The sequence below is a fragment of the Pseudochaenichthys georgianus genome, chromosome 8, assembly GCF_902827115.2.
Source record: "Pseudochaenichthys georgianus chromosome 8, fPseGeo1.2, whole genome shotgun sequence".
NCBI lineage: Eukaryota > Metazoa > Chordata > Actinopteri > Perciformes > Channichthyidae > Pseudochaenichthys > Pseudochaenichthys georgianus.
Window position 1 is genome coordinate 22,125,496 of NC_047510.2, and position 15,735 is coordinate 22,141,230.

Sequence of the window (15,735 nt, forward strand, 5' to 3'; positions counted from 1 at the left end):
TAATCATGTATATTGCTATTCTGTATACAAAGATATGATGTACAGAAGAGCATCGTGAGCCACATTAAAGTATTTTATTAGATTTGAATTCATGCTAGATGCAAACATGAAATATACAGTAGTTTAAACAAGCATTCAGAAACAAGGCAGTACATGGGTCAAAGAACCTTAAACATGTTTGGTATGTTTTCAATATTAGAGGATCAATGTTGAGTCTTGAAAAGCTCTAATACTACCTTTCTTCTAAATTAATATTTATGCTTTAGTTATTAAATTGTTTAAATCAGGATCTTACAAACACGATGTGAAACATTTTCTTTTCATAACTGTGGAAAATAGCACTTTAGATCGTAGATAAGAGTGTGTGCAATTGTTGGGGGTATATTGGGGAAATTAAGACCTACAGTATTGTGTACGACACACAGATGTGTATATTTCTCTTGTTTTATTAGTCAGTGTGCAAACATTAGTAGGCAGCTTTTTTTCCATTCATGGATATATAAATGGGTAGTTAGTGCCATGCTTTCTGAAATGTCCGACGAGTACGTTTTCTTATAATCTGTTAACAGGATTAAACTGTTCTTTGTAAAAGAAGCATAGGCCTCTTTTTGTACAGCTTGCTTTGGTAGATTTCACTTTATGTCTAGAAACTGGTTATCTCTGTAAAGTATGTACTGCACTTTTTCATATTTCTTGAATCTTGATGTTCAGAGTAATGTATTATTGGTTCCACTACTTTTTAATGTGCACCTTCTTTCCTGTAACTGAAAGTTAACTACAATAAAACACAGGGAATGTGGCTTTTATCCTTAATAGTGACCCCATTTCAGTTTTACTCAGACAACTTCGCAGTGCAGAACATGAGTTGTAAAACGCTGTGTGGTGGAGAATAAAGTGTTGGTAACACTTAAGCAGGGCACTCGTATTATATAAAGGCGATGCTGCCCCATCGCAATACTGCGCAAAAGCATCTGCACACCTCTCTTTTGTGCATTTAGTCCTGGGCTAGTACAAGTCCCTCAAGTTTTGGGTGGGGGTAAGTGTAAAGCTTGTCCTTTGTCTCCCTCTGCTGGATAAATAATCATATCACTTAAGTCAATACTTGAAAAGGATCACAATATGTACTGGTTTACAAAGGGAATTCAATTCTTAAATGTGATTGAAAAAAAATCAATGCAGTTAATATTTAGCTGCATGAATATATATAAAATTAAGCAAACCTGCAATGCTTGGCACTTATTAACATATAGCAGATATATATTAAAAGCTGCACATAGCAAATCAGACAATTACAAAAATAAATACATTGAGAATTAAATATTGTACCCCAACATGAAAACAAATGAGTATATACAGACCATGTTTGTATTGTTCCTGATTTACAGAATCTTTGCAGTTTGTCAGATATAACTGGCCAGAAGGGTTCTGTTTGTACATTTGGTTGAAATGCAAGGCTTCTTCAGTTGTATTAAACATCAAAGTATTTTAAGTATTCATACTTGGAACATAGAAAAACTTATTTTGACATCTGAGCAGCAACAATTCTGATTGCTTCAAGCAATCTTTTGCACTTTAAGGTCAAGATGACTGACCTCTTTCACGTATACAGTATACTGTAAGTCACATAACAGATGAGGGAGTTAGGAGTGATTCTGAGCAGGATGGTACAGTGAAGGAGTCACTGTGGGAATGCCAACGGTCTCACCTTCAGGTCTTTTTCTTTGTCACCCTTAAGTCTTTATGAAGACTTCAATAATGAGACTAAAAACATATCTCAGGCCCTTCTCTTCCGCCAGATCCACTCCCTGCACCAACAGGTCTTCAAACACTACGACAGTCATGGTTTGTGCTTAAAGTAGGCCTCCACTGTAGAGAGAATATAAACAAATATATATCAGATTCCAACAATGAGGGAAAAAGAGCTAAGTAACGATTTAACTTAGTTGGCTGTTTAACTCACCTGCGTACTCCTGAGGCTGCATTGGTCTGTTGATAACCGTCTGAAATGCAGCGATCCAGTCTTTCTGATCTTCTTCAGTCTCACACGCACAGAGAAACTTCCTGTCTGGGGTTACTATGGTGATTCCAAACTGCCAATGGTAGCCCTGGATATTCGGGGGGAGGCCCGGGAGCACGGTGTAGCTGTTTTCCCTACTGCCAATGAACACCTCGCCTCGCGCATAGGCATCCTGACAGAGGAGTGAGGAACACAGAAAAACTGATTTGTAGTTTTCACTATGGGGCGCTAAAGCCAAAAGCTAGATTTATCTTAGATAGATCTAATAGGAAAATTAACATCTAATACGATTTTGAAGATATTTCCCCTTTAAACAGACTAATACACAGTAGGAAAAAGGAACACAGCACTATCTGCTGGTCACATACACATAAAGGGGTTTATTAATACAAACAGTTTTGATACCAGTGGGTCTTTGAAGTACATGAGCCTCCTGTCGTCCATCGTGAACCATCTCTTCTTGAAGCCCTCTGTGTGCTGTGGGACAAACATGGTATTAGCTCAATTCAATCAGCAAATGTATAACTTTGCTTTTATACTTTGCAAGACACTGTTATAGGTTTAGCATATTTCTCTAACCTATACATCATTTGTAAAAAGAGTATTCCATTACCTTTGGACCTGTCTTCTCCATGTAACCTTCCTTTATGTAGTTCCTTGTTAGCTTTTGCAACAACTACACAAACAAAAAAGTGAATAAGTAATCAATGAGTGTGAGTGTATGTATGCAGGGCCTAAAACAGATTCCCAGAAATAGTGTGACAAAACGTTTTTATTTAACTATTATTTATAATTGAACTACTAAGTATTTATGTTGTTTTTATTTCTCCCAGTCCATCAATCCAATTAGCATTACTTGTCATTTTTAAATCGGAGAAAGTAATGCAAAAAATGTACTGTACTCACCTCAGATTTGGAAGCTCCCGGAAAAGCCACCTCCAGGTAGTGATACCTGGCAGCTCTAATGGCGTTGAACCAGTCCACCATTTCCTTCAAGAAAGGACATCAGGACTTTTAGTGACAGACTCTTACTGAAGAATATTCTCCTCAGTCACAAAGTCTGCACTGATAATCCATAAATACCCCAGCAATACATTAGGCACACATTACAAGACAAAATAGCTTTTTCCAAATGGCATTTTAAAAGCTCTAAAGCCAAGGGAGATGTGTTCCATTTGAAAGAGACCAGCATATTGTCACAATTGTACTTATTGTGCTTTATGAGTTTTTGGAAGCCTTTAGCAATTAAGGATGAATAGTTATTATATAAATAAACTTCTAATACACAGCCTTGTAATGACAAACCATTTCCACTAGAGGGACTCTTATACCTTTTCCTACAAACACTCCTGCTCTTTTCTTCCCCTACCAAAAAAACCTAAACAGCATCACTGCCCCTCACCTTTCCATCCTCCTGGTAGATGAAGATATTCCGAGTGCTGTTGTCCTTCAAATATGTTATCTGCAGGCCGTTGTTAACGCCGATTTTTGTTGGCTGGAAAGTGGCATTCACAGTGTTGATCTTCAATATCGCTTTGGGCTCTCTGGCCTACAGAGAGGAAAAACATTGTTAGAATTATATGAATAGAATAGAAAATAATGGAGATCACTGCATATCTTCAGAGAGTGACTTATTTTGAACAACGGCAGATTTAAACATTCCTCGTCAAATCAAATACAGATTTAGTAAAACAAATAGACAGTGTTATAAAACACTCACATCATGCTTGTTGAAATACTTCAAAACACCTTCCCGTTCTGACAGAATAAATTTCCGGCTGAGGAACTGTCCGTTGTCTCTGCCTCGTTTCCATAGAAACCCCTCTCTGTAGCCTGCCACAAGGGTCCCGTCACAGTGACAGAGAGGATGAATACAGAGGGAAAACACACACATTTTAGACAAAACATTCCACAAATCTAAGATAAGAATTCACATGTGAGAAAATCCAAAATGGATTAATATAAAGGGAAAATGAAGCTATGACAGACTCTGCGGGAAATTAAGCCAAATTAATGCTTACATGTTGGTCGTTATTAAAAAATGTGCCTTGAAACTGTATGTAATGTTTCATTACGCAGCAGTTTCCATTTGAGAGTGTAAGAGATCTTTAAGCATGTCATTACATGAAACTGATCCGGAAACAATAGAGACCGCTGAAAGCTTCTACGTTACAAAGACCTGTCATATTGTTTGTGCACTTTAGCTTTTGTGGTCAACATTCTCAGCAGCAGTGGTGAGAGGAAACTCCTCTGTGTCATAAATAATTCAGCTTTAACTACAAGGCTGAACATTACTGAAAGAAACTTGACACACATGCCGTCCCCCACACACGCATACACATACACACACAAACACGTCTCACACACACACACACACACACACACACACACACACACACACACACACACACACACACACACACACATATCTTGTTGGCTCTGTTCTTGACAGTGGCCTCTCTGTGCCCAATATCCAGCATAGGCCAACAGAAAGAAATGCATCGTCATTGCTCTATGTTCAACGGCCAATATAGACCCACTACATTGCAATATTCAACACAATTATTTTAACTCTAAATATCTGAGAAATGGATTTGAATTACTATAATAAAGTGACTCTTTATTTAGGGTTTCCAGATTAAATAAACAAGACGTGTTTGCACAGCTAAGGAACCTAGAGACTAGACATTGCTCATTAGCTGGTATTATCTAAAAAAGAATATTGCAAACTACTTAAATATTTGTATTGTTATTTTTATTATTTTATTTGTAGCAAGATACTTTTACCACTTTTTAGCATATTCTATTATCATTTTCATTTGATTTAATTTGAGAGCCCATAAATTTCAGTTCCAACTTGACTGAGGGTGGCGTCTATAATCAGAAATATAAAAATAACCCCCTGTGATACAGTAGAAACAACCTATAAAAGTATTTCCCCGGAGTTGTACAAGAGAAGTATTTGTGCTACAAAAGTGCAATGCAATGACACGCAAAGAACAGAGATGTCTTTCGAGAGACTTGCCAGTACATTGCCACTCTCCTTTGTGAAATAAAACTGATAACTTCCGATCCATTTGGCCCTTCATTGCTTCTTGTACAGTAATAAAGTAGTCATGATGTGGGAAGCACACAGCAGTAAACTTCTGGTTGATAAATGGCTTCATCAATTATTTATTAATCTAGAAGTGTTGCTCCTCCGCAGAGAGGAGGAGGGTCAGAATGTGGAGAGGAGAACAAGAGAATTCATTCACTGTTACAACAGGGAGTTAAATATGTGGAGACACTTGGGAGAGTATGGCACGTTTTGTATGTCTTTCTTCAGGTTTATACATATCGGGGCTCTTCTTCCCTGGCATAAAATCTAGAAGTAATGATATATAGAACATTTGTACACAAAAGAGGCCATTCTCCCTTCGTGGCAGAGACACAGAGCCACATGCTCCTCAGCCTCTGCACAGCACAACATAGGAGGCCATTGACAAAGAGGCAGAGACACAGTGGGAGAGTTAGACAGTCATGAGACTCAGATATGATCTTTTATACCTTAAAGTCAGGTTTTGACTTTCCTCGGTTTCCCCGTTCAGCTCACAGTGAAGGCATAACTGAAATGACCTAATGATGTATGGCCTGAGGAGGTTGCCCAATTGTAACCGTGTTACAACATTTGTGTGACACTAACACTGTGGCTCTAAAAATGACCAAACCCTTTCAGGGCGGGTGTGGAGAAACATGTTGTTAACCTCACCTCCACTCAGACATTTTATCACCATACGCACATCTGTAACTAGGTCAACAAGAGCTGCAACAAGAGGAGACTGTGTTGTTCCACTAAGGAAAAGTTCATTTAGCCAATCTTCATTTTCTTTTAAAGCTGCACAACAGTGGAACTCAATCCCAGTAACGATTAGAGAACAAAACACCTGCAGTTTATTCAAATCTAATTTAAAAACATGGTGGAAAATCAGCTCTGTCAACACTGACACAATCTGCACTTTACAACGCTCTGGTTGTACACATGTGCCTTGACCTGTTGCTATCTGTCTGCTTTGTGAATATGTATTTTTGTTTTTATGTTTTTATTTTTATATATGCTTTTATTATAATATAAGCATCTATGTTGAATGTTGTTTTACTGATTTTATTTACCTGTCATTTGAAGTGACATTTTTTTTTAGGATGACTATCAACATCTGTCCAGGGACTGCAGATGAAAAATAGCCTGTTGGCTAACTCTGGCGCATTTACAGAAATGTTAATCAATGTGCACTGTCCCTGTCAAAAAAAAATAAAAAAAATATGTCCTCCACATGTTCAACCGAAGAATGGCCACAACCCATGTCTTCAATAAGGTTAACTATGACTCTATGTTGCACAACTTCCTGTTTCCGGCACACAAAAGGAACAAAGGAAAGCACCCACTAAAACCTGATAGAAGGCGTATTTGGTGACTATCTTTATCAGGAAAAACATATGACACATTACAGACATGTCTCACTATAATGACAGCACCCAGTGCCTACACTTTTGAACCCTAGTGAGTTTACTTCTGACTAAATATATCGGAAGTTGCATTCAAGAACTGTGTGTTCTTTTTCATTCAGTGCTAGAATTTAACTTTAAATCCCCCTAATATAAACATGTAATTAATGTTTTATTTTGAAAGCAGATGTAGGTGTTTATAAATGTATTGATCTTTGTCGTTTCCATACATCTGCTACAACATAGAAATCATCTACCAATCACAAATTGCCTTACCTTTTGTGTTAAGTTTAGTTGAAACAGATAACCATCCCCTTACAACTGCATTATAATGTGTCATTACCAATTGTTCAAAATGGTTGGTGTTGCCGTCAAACACTGGAAAAACAACTGATGAGTATTTGTTTCTTTTAGCTGAGTAATATTTCCACTACTTTAACTCACTTAACATGGATGTAGTCAAAGGTCTTGAACATGGACACAGCTACAAGATTCTAGAAACTCAGGAGATAGTGACGGCATAATCTTTGCCAGTCACTTTGCGGGGGCATCCATTATTGATTAGCTGAGTCTGAAACGCAGACAGGTTGGGGCCACTGTCTCTCTTTAATGAGGCTGCAATGTGCGATAAACCAAAAAACATTTGTCATTTGTGACACAGCAGTCGCACAGACACATGATTCAGCACAAAATATCAAGATACGGGTTCAATAATACACATTTAGTGAGGAAGTCAATGAAAAAATCATTTCACACAGTTAACCGTGAGAAAAGGGTGACACATATTCAAGTAGGCATTCATATAGGTCGGTGTGGATAAGAAAAGATCGCATGTAAAGCAGAATAAAAAGGAGGACGTGAGGAGCTGATGTTGGACAGCAGTGTTCTTCCCTTATTGACTAACTCTAATTGTGTAATTGTCAGTTGATAAGAAATGTATGATGCAGTTTTCCCTGCTGAGGATTCATTCCATGCTGAATAAGTGGTTGTGTGTGAGACACAAACAATTACTTGTTTTCCTGAGTAAGCATAAGTATAATGTGCAGGGCCGGCCCTTGGCATAGGCAGTATAAGCGAAGCATCCATCCATGGGGGGGGTGCCGAAAATTGGGAGGAAGAAAGCAAAAAAGTAATAATATTTAATAATAAAACAATTTCCAAATTTGGGATCAATAAAGTACATCTTATCATCTTATCTTAACAGAACTACGCCTTCATTGCGTACAGCGCCCATCAACTATGGCGCCCCCCTGTAGTCAGGTAAGTTGAAGTTTTGGGGCGTAGTTTACAAAGGCTGCATCACCGATCTTCTTATGACTCTTTCTGGTGACCTCTAAAAGACCTGCATTTGATGATCGCAATGTTCTGGTGGGTGTGTAGTTTATTAGAGAGTCAGCAATGTAGCTGGGTCCTTGTCCATTTAGAGCTTTTTATGTGAGGAGAAGCACCTTAAAATCAATTCTAAAAGTTACAGGAAGCCAGTGTAGAGTAGCTAAGACAGGAGTAATGTGTTCCCTCCTTTTGGTATTAGTTAGTAGATTAGCTGCAGAGTTTTGAATGAGCTGGAGTCTTTCAATACTTTTCTAGGGGAGACCAGTGAATAGTGCATTTCAGTAGTCTAGTTGGCTAGATATAAAAGCATGAATTAGCTTCTCTGCATCATTTTGATTTATGAATGGTCGTACCTTCGCTATGTTTCTGAGAAGAAAGAACGCTTTGTTTAAATGGTATACTCTCTGATGATGTCGCCGAGCGGTAACATATAGAGAGAAAAGAGTAATGGACCTAAACAGCTCCTTTGTGCAACCCCATAGCGGCTTTCATGTGATGATTAATCAAAAGTCAATTGAATTGTAGTTACCGTTGATGGAACAGTGTTAACTTGCTAGCTTACTTTTAGACGATAACAAGGTTGTTTGTTTGCTAATCAATAGTTCTATTTAGAGTTAACGTCAATTACTCCCATCTTAACCCATAAGGACCCACCGTGTCACGGGTGTCACATGAACTTTAAATGTTCTGGAAAGTTCCCCATACAGCTTTAGCCTTGTTTTTATCTCATGAAGTCCCCAAGTGACTCACACTGAACAGTCTGGTGGGTCATGATGCAGGACATTTGATTTTGTGTTCCCATAACAACATGTCCAAGATGGCTAACACATGTTAGCTAGCTACATTTCAAAAGCTTTTTTTTGTTGCTAAAGGTAAAATTCAAGCCATTTAAGAATTAAAATGCTTACATAACATATCCTTTATTACATTTAACCTGTTGTGGAAACATTTATTGATCAAATTGATATGAAACAAATGAGATAAATATCTCATTTGGGACTTTAACCCTAAACATTCACAGTAAACCCAAAGTGACATATATGCACAATTAGAAATATTATTATTATCTGCGCAGTTAATTTAGCTGATTCAATTATATTGAGTTAATATGTTCTTATTATTCAATTCAAAGAATGTTCAAACTAATTTAAACCAAAAAAATCCTCCTCATTAATTAAAGTGGACCTTTCATGCTATATTTGAATAATATATTGTAGGGCCATACCTATATAAGGTATATTTATACGTTTTCTTTTTCAAAATACCAAACAGATCATGCATTTTAGCCATGCTTCATTTCGCTCTATTATGCTCCCCCCCCACCCCTGTCTTTGCATGCGCTGCAGCTGACCACGCCCCCCTGCAAAGGAGGGGGCCGAGTTACGAGCTGTTTCCATGCCACGGCAACCTCTCATTCCCCTGATTGGTGGAGAGTTGGCCATATAGGCGGAGCTCCTCGTCACTGACGTCAGAATCTTTTCAAATCTGTATCAGTCTGTATCAGATCCGTTAAAGCCCCGTTTTTAGAGATTTTGGGTATGGAGGAAAAGAGAGAGGGTTGTGTTTTCTGACACTTGGTGAGTTCCCTGACACACCGGGGACACATATTCATGTATAAAAGACGTACAAAGGTGCATTTTGCATGATAGGTCCCCTTTAAGTTAAAAATAAGAGTTATTTTACCATTAAAGCCCAATGTGACATATATGTCACATTTCAGATATTTGACACTAGGGGGGGTTTCTTGTCAGAAATGTGTTCTAGGTGGTCTATTTAGTCTAAATTATGTTCCCCTTCATTTCCCCAAAAGTAGAAATGGGTCCGGGTTCTTATGGGTTAAATTCCATACCTTAGCCTTTATCATTAATATGCTATATTACACTGCACTTAACTGCTTCTTTGCCATCTGGTTGGATGCTAAAGCTGAATCTACAGGTGCATCTAAAAAAAATACTATATCATAGAACTTATTTTCTGTAATTTAATTTAAAAAAATGAAACATTCATATATTCTAGATTCATTTACAGTGAACATTTTTCTTTCTCTTTTCTTTTAATTGTGGGGGGCGCCAGCTAAAATCTTGCCTATGGGCAACCAATTGGTCAGGGCTGGCATGTGCTCATAACAGCAGAGATGTATTCCTACCTGCTGAGTAAGGCTCCTGCCTCTTCACACACTGGAACTCCTTCCTCTCGTACTTGGCTCGGATCCACTGTTCCCGCAGGAGCCTGCACAACAGTTGGAGTTAGACACTCAGCTACGTTTGATGTTTACTCCATGCTAAAATGAATCTGTTGGAAACATCTCATTAACTTCCATGGAAGGCTTTGAGCAATTTCATGCATGCTTTGATCAGAATCAGTGTCAATACATGGCTCATCACCTTGTAATCATCACTTGGGCCTCATGCCATCTATCATGATAAATGAATCTTAACTGTTCATGTTCCCTTAATAATAATCCTTCACATTTATAAAGCATGCAACACCTTGGATGGGAATGCAGCTTCATTATTCTTCTGAACAAGACACCACATAATGTCACCATACTTAATCATCATGCATCATGATATTTAATGTAATAGATGGTTTCCCAAAATGCTCAAAGCTCTCGTCTTTGTCCAATCACCCGTTTCCTTACACTGCATTAAACAATAATCTTTCATAAACACATTGCAGGTCTCTTCTAGTTTTAAGTTGTTGCATATTAATATTTTCAGGACAGTTGAAAAAAAACCTTGAACGAATTGTACTTCCTGATAAAACTATTCTTATCACCGAGTAGTTTTTGCATGTTAGCCTGGCAACGATAACCACTTTTTGCCCTACTTTTAGTGAATGCATCTTTCTGCAGAACAATAGCTGCAGGCTTTTAGATGTTATCAGAAACATTTGACTGTGTCTTCGCAACAAAAACCACAATATATAATCAGCCAAGGTTTGCAATGCTGTTAATCGCTGTTAACACACGCTCCTATAGCTGCTCAAATTCTGGACAAAGGATAAGACCTGAATCAGACATTAAGAAAAGGGTAGAGGAAGACACATCACTCACGTGCAGTCTTTGTGTGTAGGGGTGTAGTAGAAGGCAGGGACTATCTTTTCATACTTGGCCTTGGCTGCATTGTTACCCACAGACTCCATAAACTGCAGAGGCAAGGAAGAGAAACATCTGATCTGTCTGTAAGAGATATCTGTGTGTAATCGTGTATTGTCTGTGCCTTAATGGCCATGAGAGTGTGTATGTGTATTTAGCTGATGTGGAGCACACAAAACACACACACACAAAAACACACACATAATGAGGTGATTGCAGCTCCGTGTTTGTGTGGCTGCTTCATGCCCAGAGGGAGACGGAGCTGCTGCCATGGCTGCTTCTTCTTTTGTGTCTCTGTATTCATCACAGAGAACACTGCTCAGCATGCATAAGCATGCAGCTAGGAAACTAACGATCACACAAACACACAGATCAGGGGAGAAAGACAAAGAAAGGAGCACACAGAGAGAAAGAGCCAATGATGAAACACACCACAAACATGTTGATGCACACCACACTGGAAAGTAGCATACCACAATTCATCTGTATAGGATGTATGAAGTTTAAAAACTAAAAACATTCTTTTCACCTTTTTCTTGATTCATTTAAAGTACTTATGTGTTCTTAAAGTCTGAGAGTCCTAGGATTCAGAACACACACACACGCACACAAAGATATTGGTTGTTGCTGCCAGCTGCTGGCTCATGCCTTTCAGCCGGGCTGAATTGAGTCTGATGACTTGTCTTATTCTTCTAAGCAGGGATGCAGGGGCTCTCTGCGAGGCAGGCATAGAGGCCAATGGCTACAGATGTTCGCTCAAGCCGAGCTAACCAAGGCAGGTCTTCTCTTGTAGAACACAGAGCTTCACCTTCACAGCACACACAGGTCCTTACCTCCGCCTCAGAGGAGCTCCAGGGATCCAGAAGAACAGATTTCACCTTGCTGATCTGAGCAATGTTTTTATGAAGGCCGGAGCAGCTGAGACACATAAACACTCCCAGGGTGTAGGACGCCCACTCCGGATCTGAAAAACATCATAAAGACATAAGTAGATTCACACAAAAAAAACAGCTATAGCTCAATAACAATGTTTTGCACACGACTGCAAAGTCCTCCACTTTAAAATATAATTAACTGTAGTTTGCCATATATTGTCATATTTGTATTGTCCTAAATGATTCGTTGTTTAGCTTTTATGGTTCTTTGTATAGTTACATTTAAATTTGGTGTAAATACTTTTCTTTAGTATTCTTTCTTTTAATGCTAAACAGTGTCTTTAAAATACTTATTTTTCATTATCCTTATATATTAGTTGTTTTGGTTACTATTAAAACTTATTTTTCTTAGATTGTTTATGTTCGCACCGCCAGATACCAAAGCAAATTCCTTGTATGTGTAAACGTGCTGAGTCATGAACTGACAGACACTGATGGCTTCACTATATCTCAAGGATTTCGACCAAAGTAAAGAAAACACAACCAAAACCGTGGTGGAGTTCAGTTTGATGATCAGAACTTGTATTTAGGTTTGTGTGAGAGCAGGCAGTTTTTTCCTTTCCATTTTTCAGGGTGGGGGCAGTAGCTAGAGAGGTACTGTTTCATGTTTCATCTGCACCCCATATCTCCCTTTATACTGTATCTACACAGCAGTTCACATTTACTACATCTGCTTAGAGAGTTGATGAACTATCTTCAAAAACCTTGTGAGTAAGACACATTTACATATCTATACTATGAATACATAGAGTAGATCAAACCTTTATATGCATGTGTGTATCGACGTTGTTAAACTACATTGTTGCCGTTGAGGAAAAACAGATTTTTCAATACATAACACTAACATTTCCTACAAAGCACAATTATTGAAACTGACACTCAAGTAGCAAAACTATGAGCATGTTGTTAGCCTTACACTTTAAAAATATTATACACAAACATACACACACACTTCTCTATTTAACACAGACATATTGCTCTGTATGTGTATTGAAATAACTTGTGTTGTGATTTAGCACTTTGTAAATTAAAATGGCATGACTTTTGAAATATTATTTTGATGCTTTCGGATTTATGCACTTTAAAAATGCAAAAATGAGGGTGCCTGTCTTTTTTTTTTTTATTATCTTTATGAAATATAAGAATTTAAGAATGTATTCTAATATTCTGGTCCAAAGAGAATCTGATTTTATGATCCTTGCTCTTACCATAAAGTTCCAAATATGTTTTCTTCAAATGATTGTATAGATTTGAAACAAGTGTTTCGTTTTGCAAAATATATCTGGGGGTGTTCTGCTACTTGTCTAGGTTTTTCTGTAAATTGCATAATAGTGTTTTGTCAAAAGGATTCCCTTTTTGCAAATACTGCTCAAGCAATCGTAAAAAACAAACAATGACATGACATGCATGCATTTACACTACAGCTACTTTATTTTGAATATTAAAAATTCACAGGCAAAAATGCTGTAAATCAAATAAAGTGACTAGTATGTGCAACATGCCATTTGCACTTACAAAATGTTCACAAGTTGCATTCACACGTTTTTGCTTACTGTGTATGAGTCACTGCCACCTTCAACACCTATACCTAAAAAAACCTGTGATGAAGACTTCTGAAATTAAATACACTGTTTCATATAAACGGTTTATTTAATTAATTTCAGAAGTCTTTTGTTTCAGCACTCATGATATGTTTGCCATATTCTCAAGATGTTTCATTGAAAGCAAATGTGTGTGTGTGCACAGCACCTCCGTATATTTTCCGAATCATTAGTCACATGATGCAAGGTGAGATTACAGTTTCCGTAATGGTTATGTTGAAACTCAGCCAGAGAGCAAGGGCAGGGTCAATGTGTTTGTATCAGTGTGCCGCAGCTCTTTAACCTCTCTAAAGAGCACACACTTCAAAAATAGCACAAGAGCAAAAAAAATGTTACTTCCTTGTGCATAATCACAAAGCTGCACACATGTAAACTGTGCCTCTGCACACAAGAGACAAGAGGCTGATGTGTAGCTAGCCCCTCCCATCTTCTCTGCATGATGTGGGCCTGCTGTGGTTGAGCCCGGTTAACAGAGAAGTCACTCTCCAATAAACCAGGATGCACAAACTAGCCAAGGAATGGAAGAGATATGTCAAGTCCACAAAGTGCATGAAGAACCTGGAAATCACTCGATAATCAATCATAAGAGGAAAATATTCTGCTACTATTTTGAGAAATATATATGTAATGGTAGTGTTTTTTCGAGAAAAAACAAATGAAGAATTTACAAAAATGAGCTTGCTGCATTCACAAAATTACGTTTTCTATACGAATAGTTGGAAAAGTCGTTTAATGGATAATATAAATACTTTATTCAATTGAGTTAATCTGGCACCTTTTTAACCCGAAGCAACACCAAGTGAATATTAATAATTAAACAAACTAGACTTTTGTGACTCTCTCAGGCTATAGATGTTTCAGAAACCACGCCCGTTTGCATGTACTTAACTGCAGATGTGATAAGTGAAACCAAGGTGTGACAATCAGGGTGTGAAACTACAAGTGCACATGCAATAGAAAATCCATACCATTTGAACACACATACTATAGATCTACAAGTCTTTTATATTAACATCCATACACTAAATACAATACAATATTTTATCGCTTCCTCCATAAGAATCTTTCCAAATTCGTTGCTCACATTATGAGGACATTTGTTATGTCAACTGTCATGTATTTCATAACCATGCCTTTCCTAGGCTACAGGTCAGAGAAGAGAAACTTAAGGACCTTGTGAGAAAGTACAAGATACACCGTAAGAAATGCTGGTTTAAAGTTAACTATTTGTAGCTTGTAAAACCCCACTGGAATAACAATGAAGTAGGACATTCATAAAGGCTACTATGCGGGTGGGAAGTAACTAAATACATTTACTCAAGTGCTGTAGTTAAGTACAATTGTGAGATACTTGTGCTTTACTTGAGTATTTCCATTGTATGCTACTTTGTACTTCTACTCCACTACAATTCAGAGGTCAATCTTGTACTTTAACTCCACTACATTTATGTTATATCTTTAGTTACTTTGCAGATTTGGATTAATAATGTGAAATATAATCAACACTTAAATAAGACTTTAATTACACCTGGAGTAAAATCACAAGCTAACCTGCAGTATACAAAGTCATTCAAACTAGCTGCACCTTTACCAGCTTTAATAACACTTTAATGCATCAATAATTATAATCAAAACATATCATATATTACTCTGAAATTGACCAATCTTCATAATTAGTACTTTTACTTTGGTACTTTAAGTATATTTTTGATACTAATACCTTTGTACTTTTAATAGAGTATCCTTTGAATGCAGGACTTTTATTGTAACAGAGTATTCCTACACTCTGGTAGCCTACTACTTTTACTCACCTCTGACCATATAATATAAAAAGATGTGTTTTCACATCAGTTTGTCATCATCTGTCAGTGACTGTCCTCCAGCCTACCTGCAGCTCCACAGTCGGCACAGTTTCCATTCCCAGGTTTTTCCAAAAGCAGCTTCACACGCTCCCTGATCTTGTGTTGATCCGAAGCCATGCTGTTCACGATTCTGCCGAGACGCCTGCACAGCGGCTGAAAACCTCAAACTGTCTTGCATCGAAAGTAAAATTTCCGCCCGTGGTAGCGATGGAGGTAGAAGTAACGCGCTTAAATAACTTACAACAAGGCTGTCATTTTTAGGCGGAGGGTGAAAGAATAATGGGGCTGTTCAGTGTTGACGCTATGAAACCAAGCCCAGATAGACGCAACAATAAATGCATTTGAGTTGTATGTTTCTTTCTACGGAGTGAGACCTCCAGCGGTCATTGTTATTGTATGAAACGCTCTC

At 37.8% G+C, this 15,735-nt stretch overlaps 1 protein-coding gene across 3 annotated transcripts; it reads right to left on the minus strand.

Moving 5' to 3' along the window:
- Positions 1 to 55: 55 nt before the first annotated feature.
- LOC117450598 (arf-GAP with dual PH domain-containing protein 1-like) lies at positions 56 to 15,693 on the minus strand. Of its 3 annotated transcripts, none has more exons than XM_034088444.2 (11): positions 15,353 to 15,693; positions 11,762 to 11,892; positions 10,887 to 10,978; positions 9,978 to 10,060; positions 3,738 to 3,850; positions 3,420 to 3,566; positions 2,924 to 3,007; positions 2,631 to 2,693; positions 2,423 to 2,494; positions 1,961 to 2,189; positions 56 to 1,866 (listed from the first exon to the last, which is right to left on the minus strand). In XM_034088444.2, the coding sequence occupies exons 1-11, from the start codon at positions 15,441 to 15,443 to the stop codon at positions 1,838 to 1,840; spliced, it is 1,134 nt and encodes a 377-aa protein (XP_033944335.1). In that variant the 5' UTR covers positions 15,444 to 15,693; the 3' UTR covers positions 56 to 1,837. The 3 variants fall into 3 exon arrangements, with proteins under 3 accessions (XP_033944335.1, XP_033944336.1, XP_033944337.1); XM_034088445.2 differs by having other exon boundaries at positions 15,276 to 15,358; XM_034088446.2 differs by lacking the exons at positions 11,762 to 11,892; positions 15,353 to 15,693 and adding an exon at positions 11,130 to 11,224.
- Positions 15,694 to 15,735: the final 42 nt, after the last annotated feature.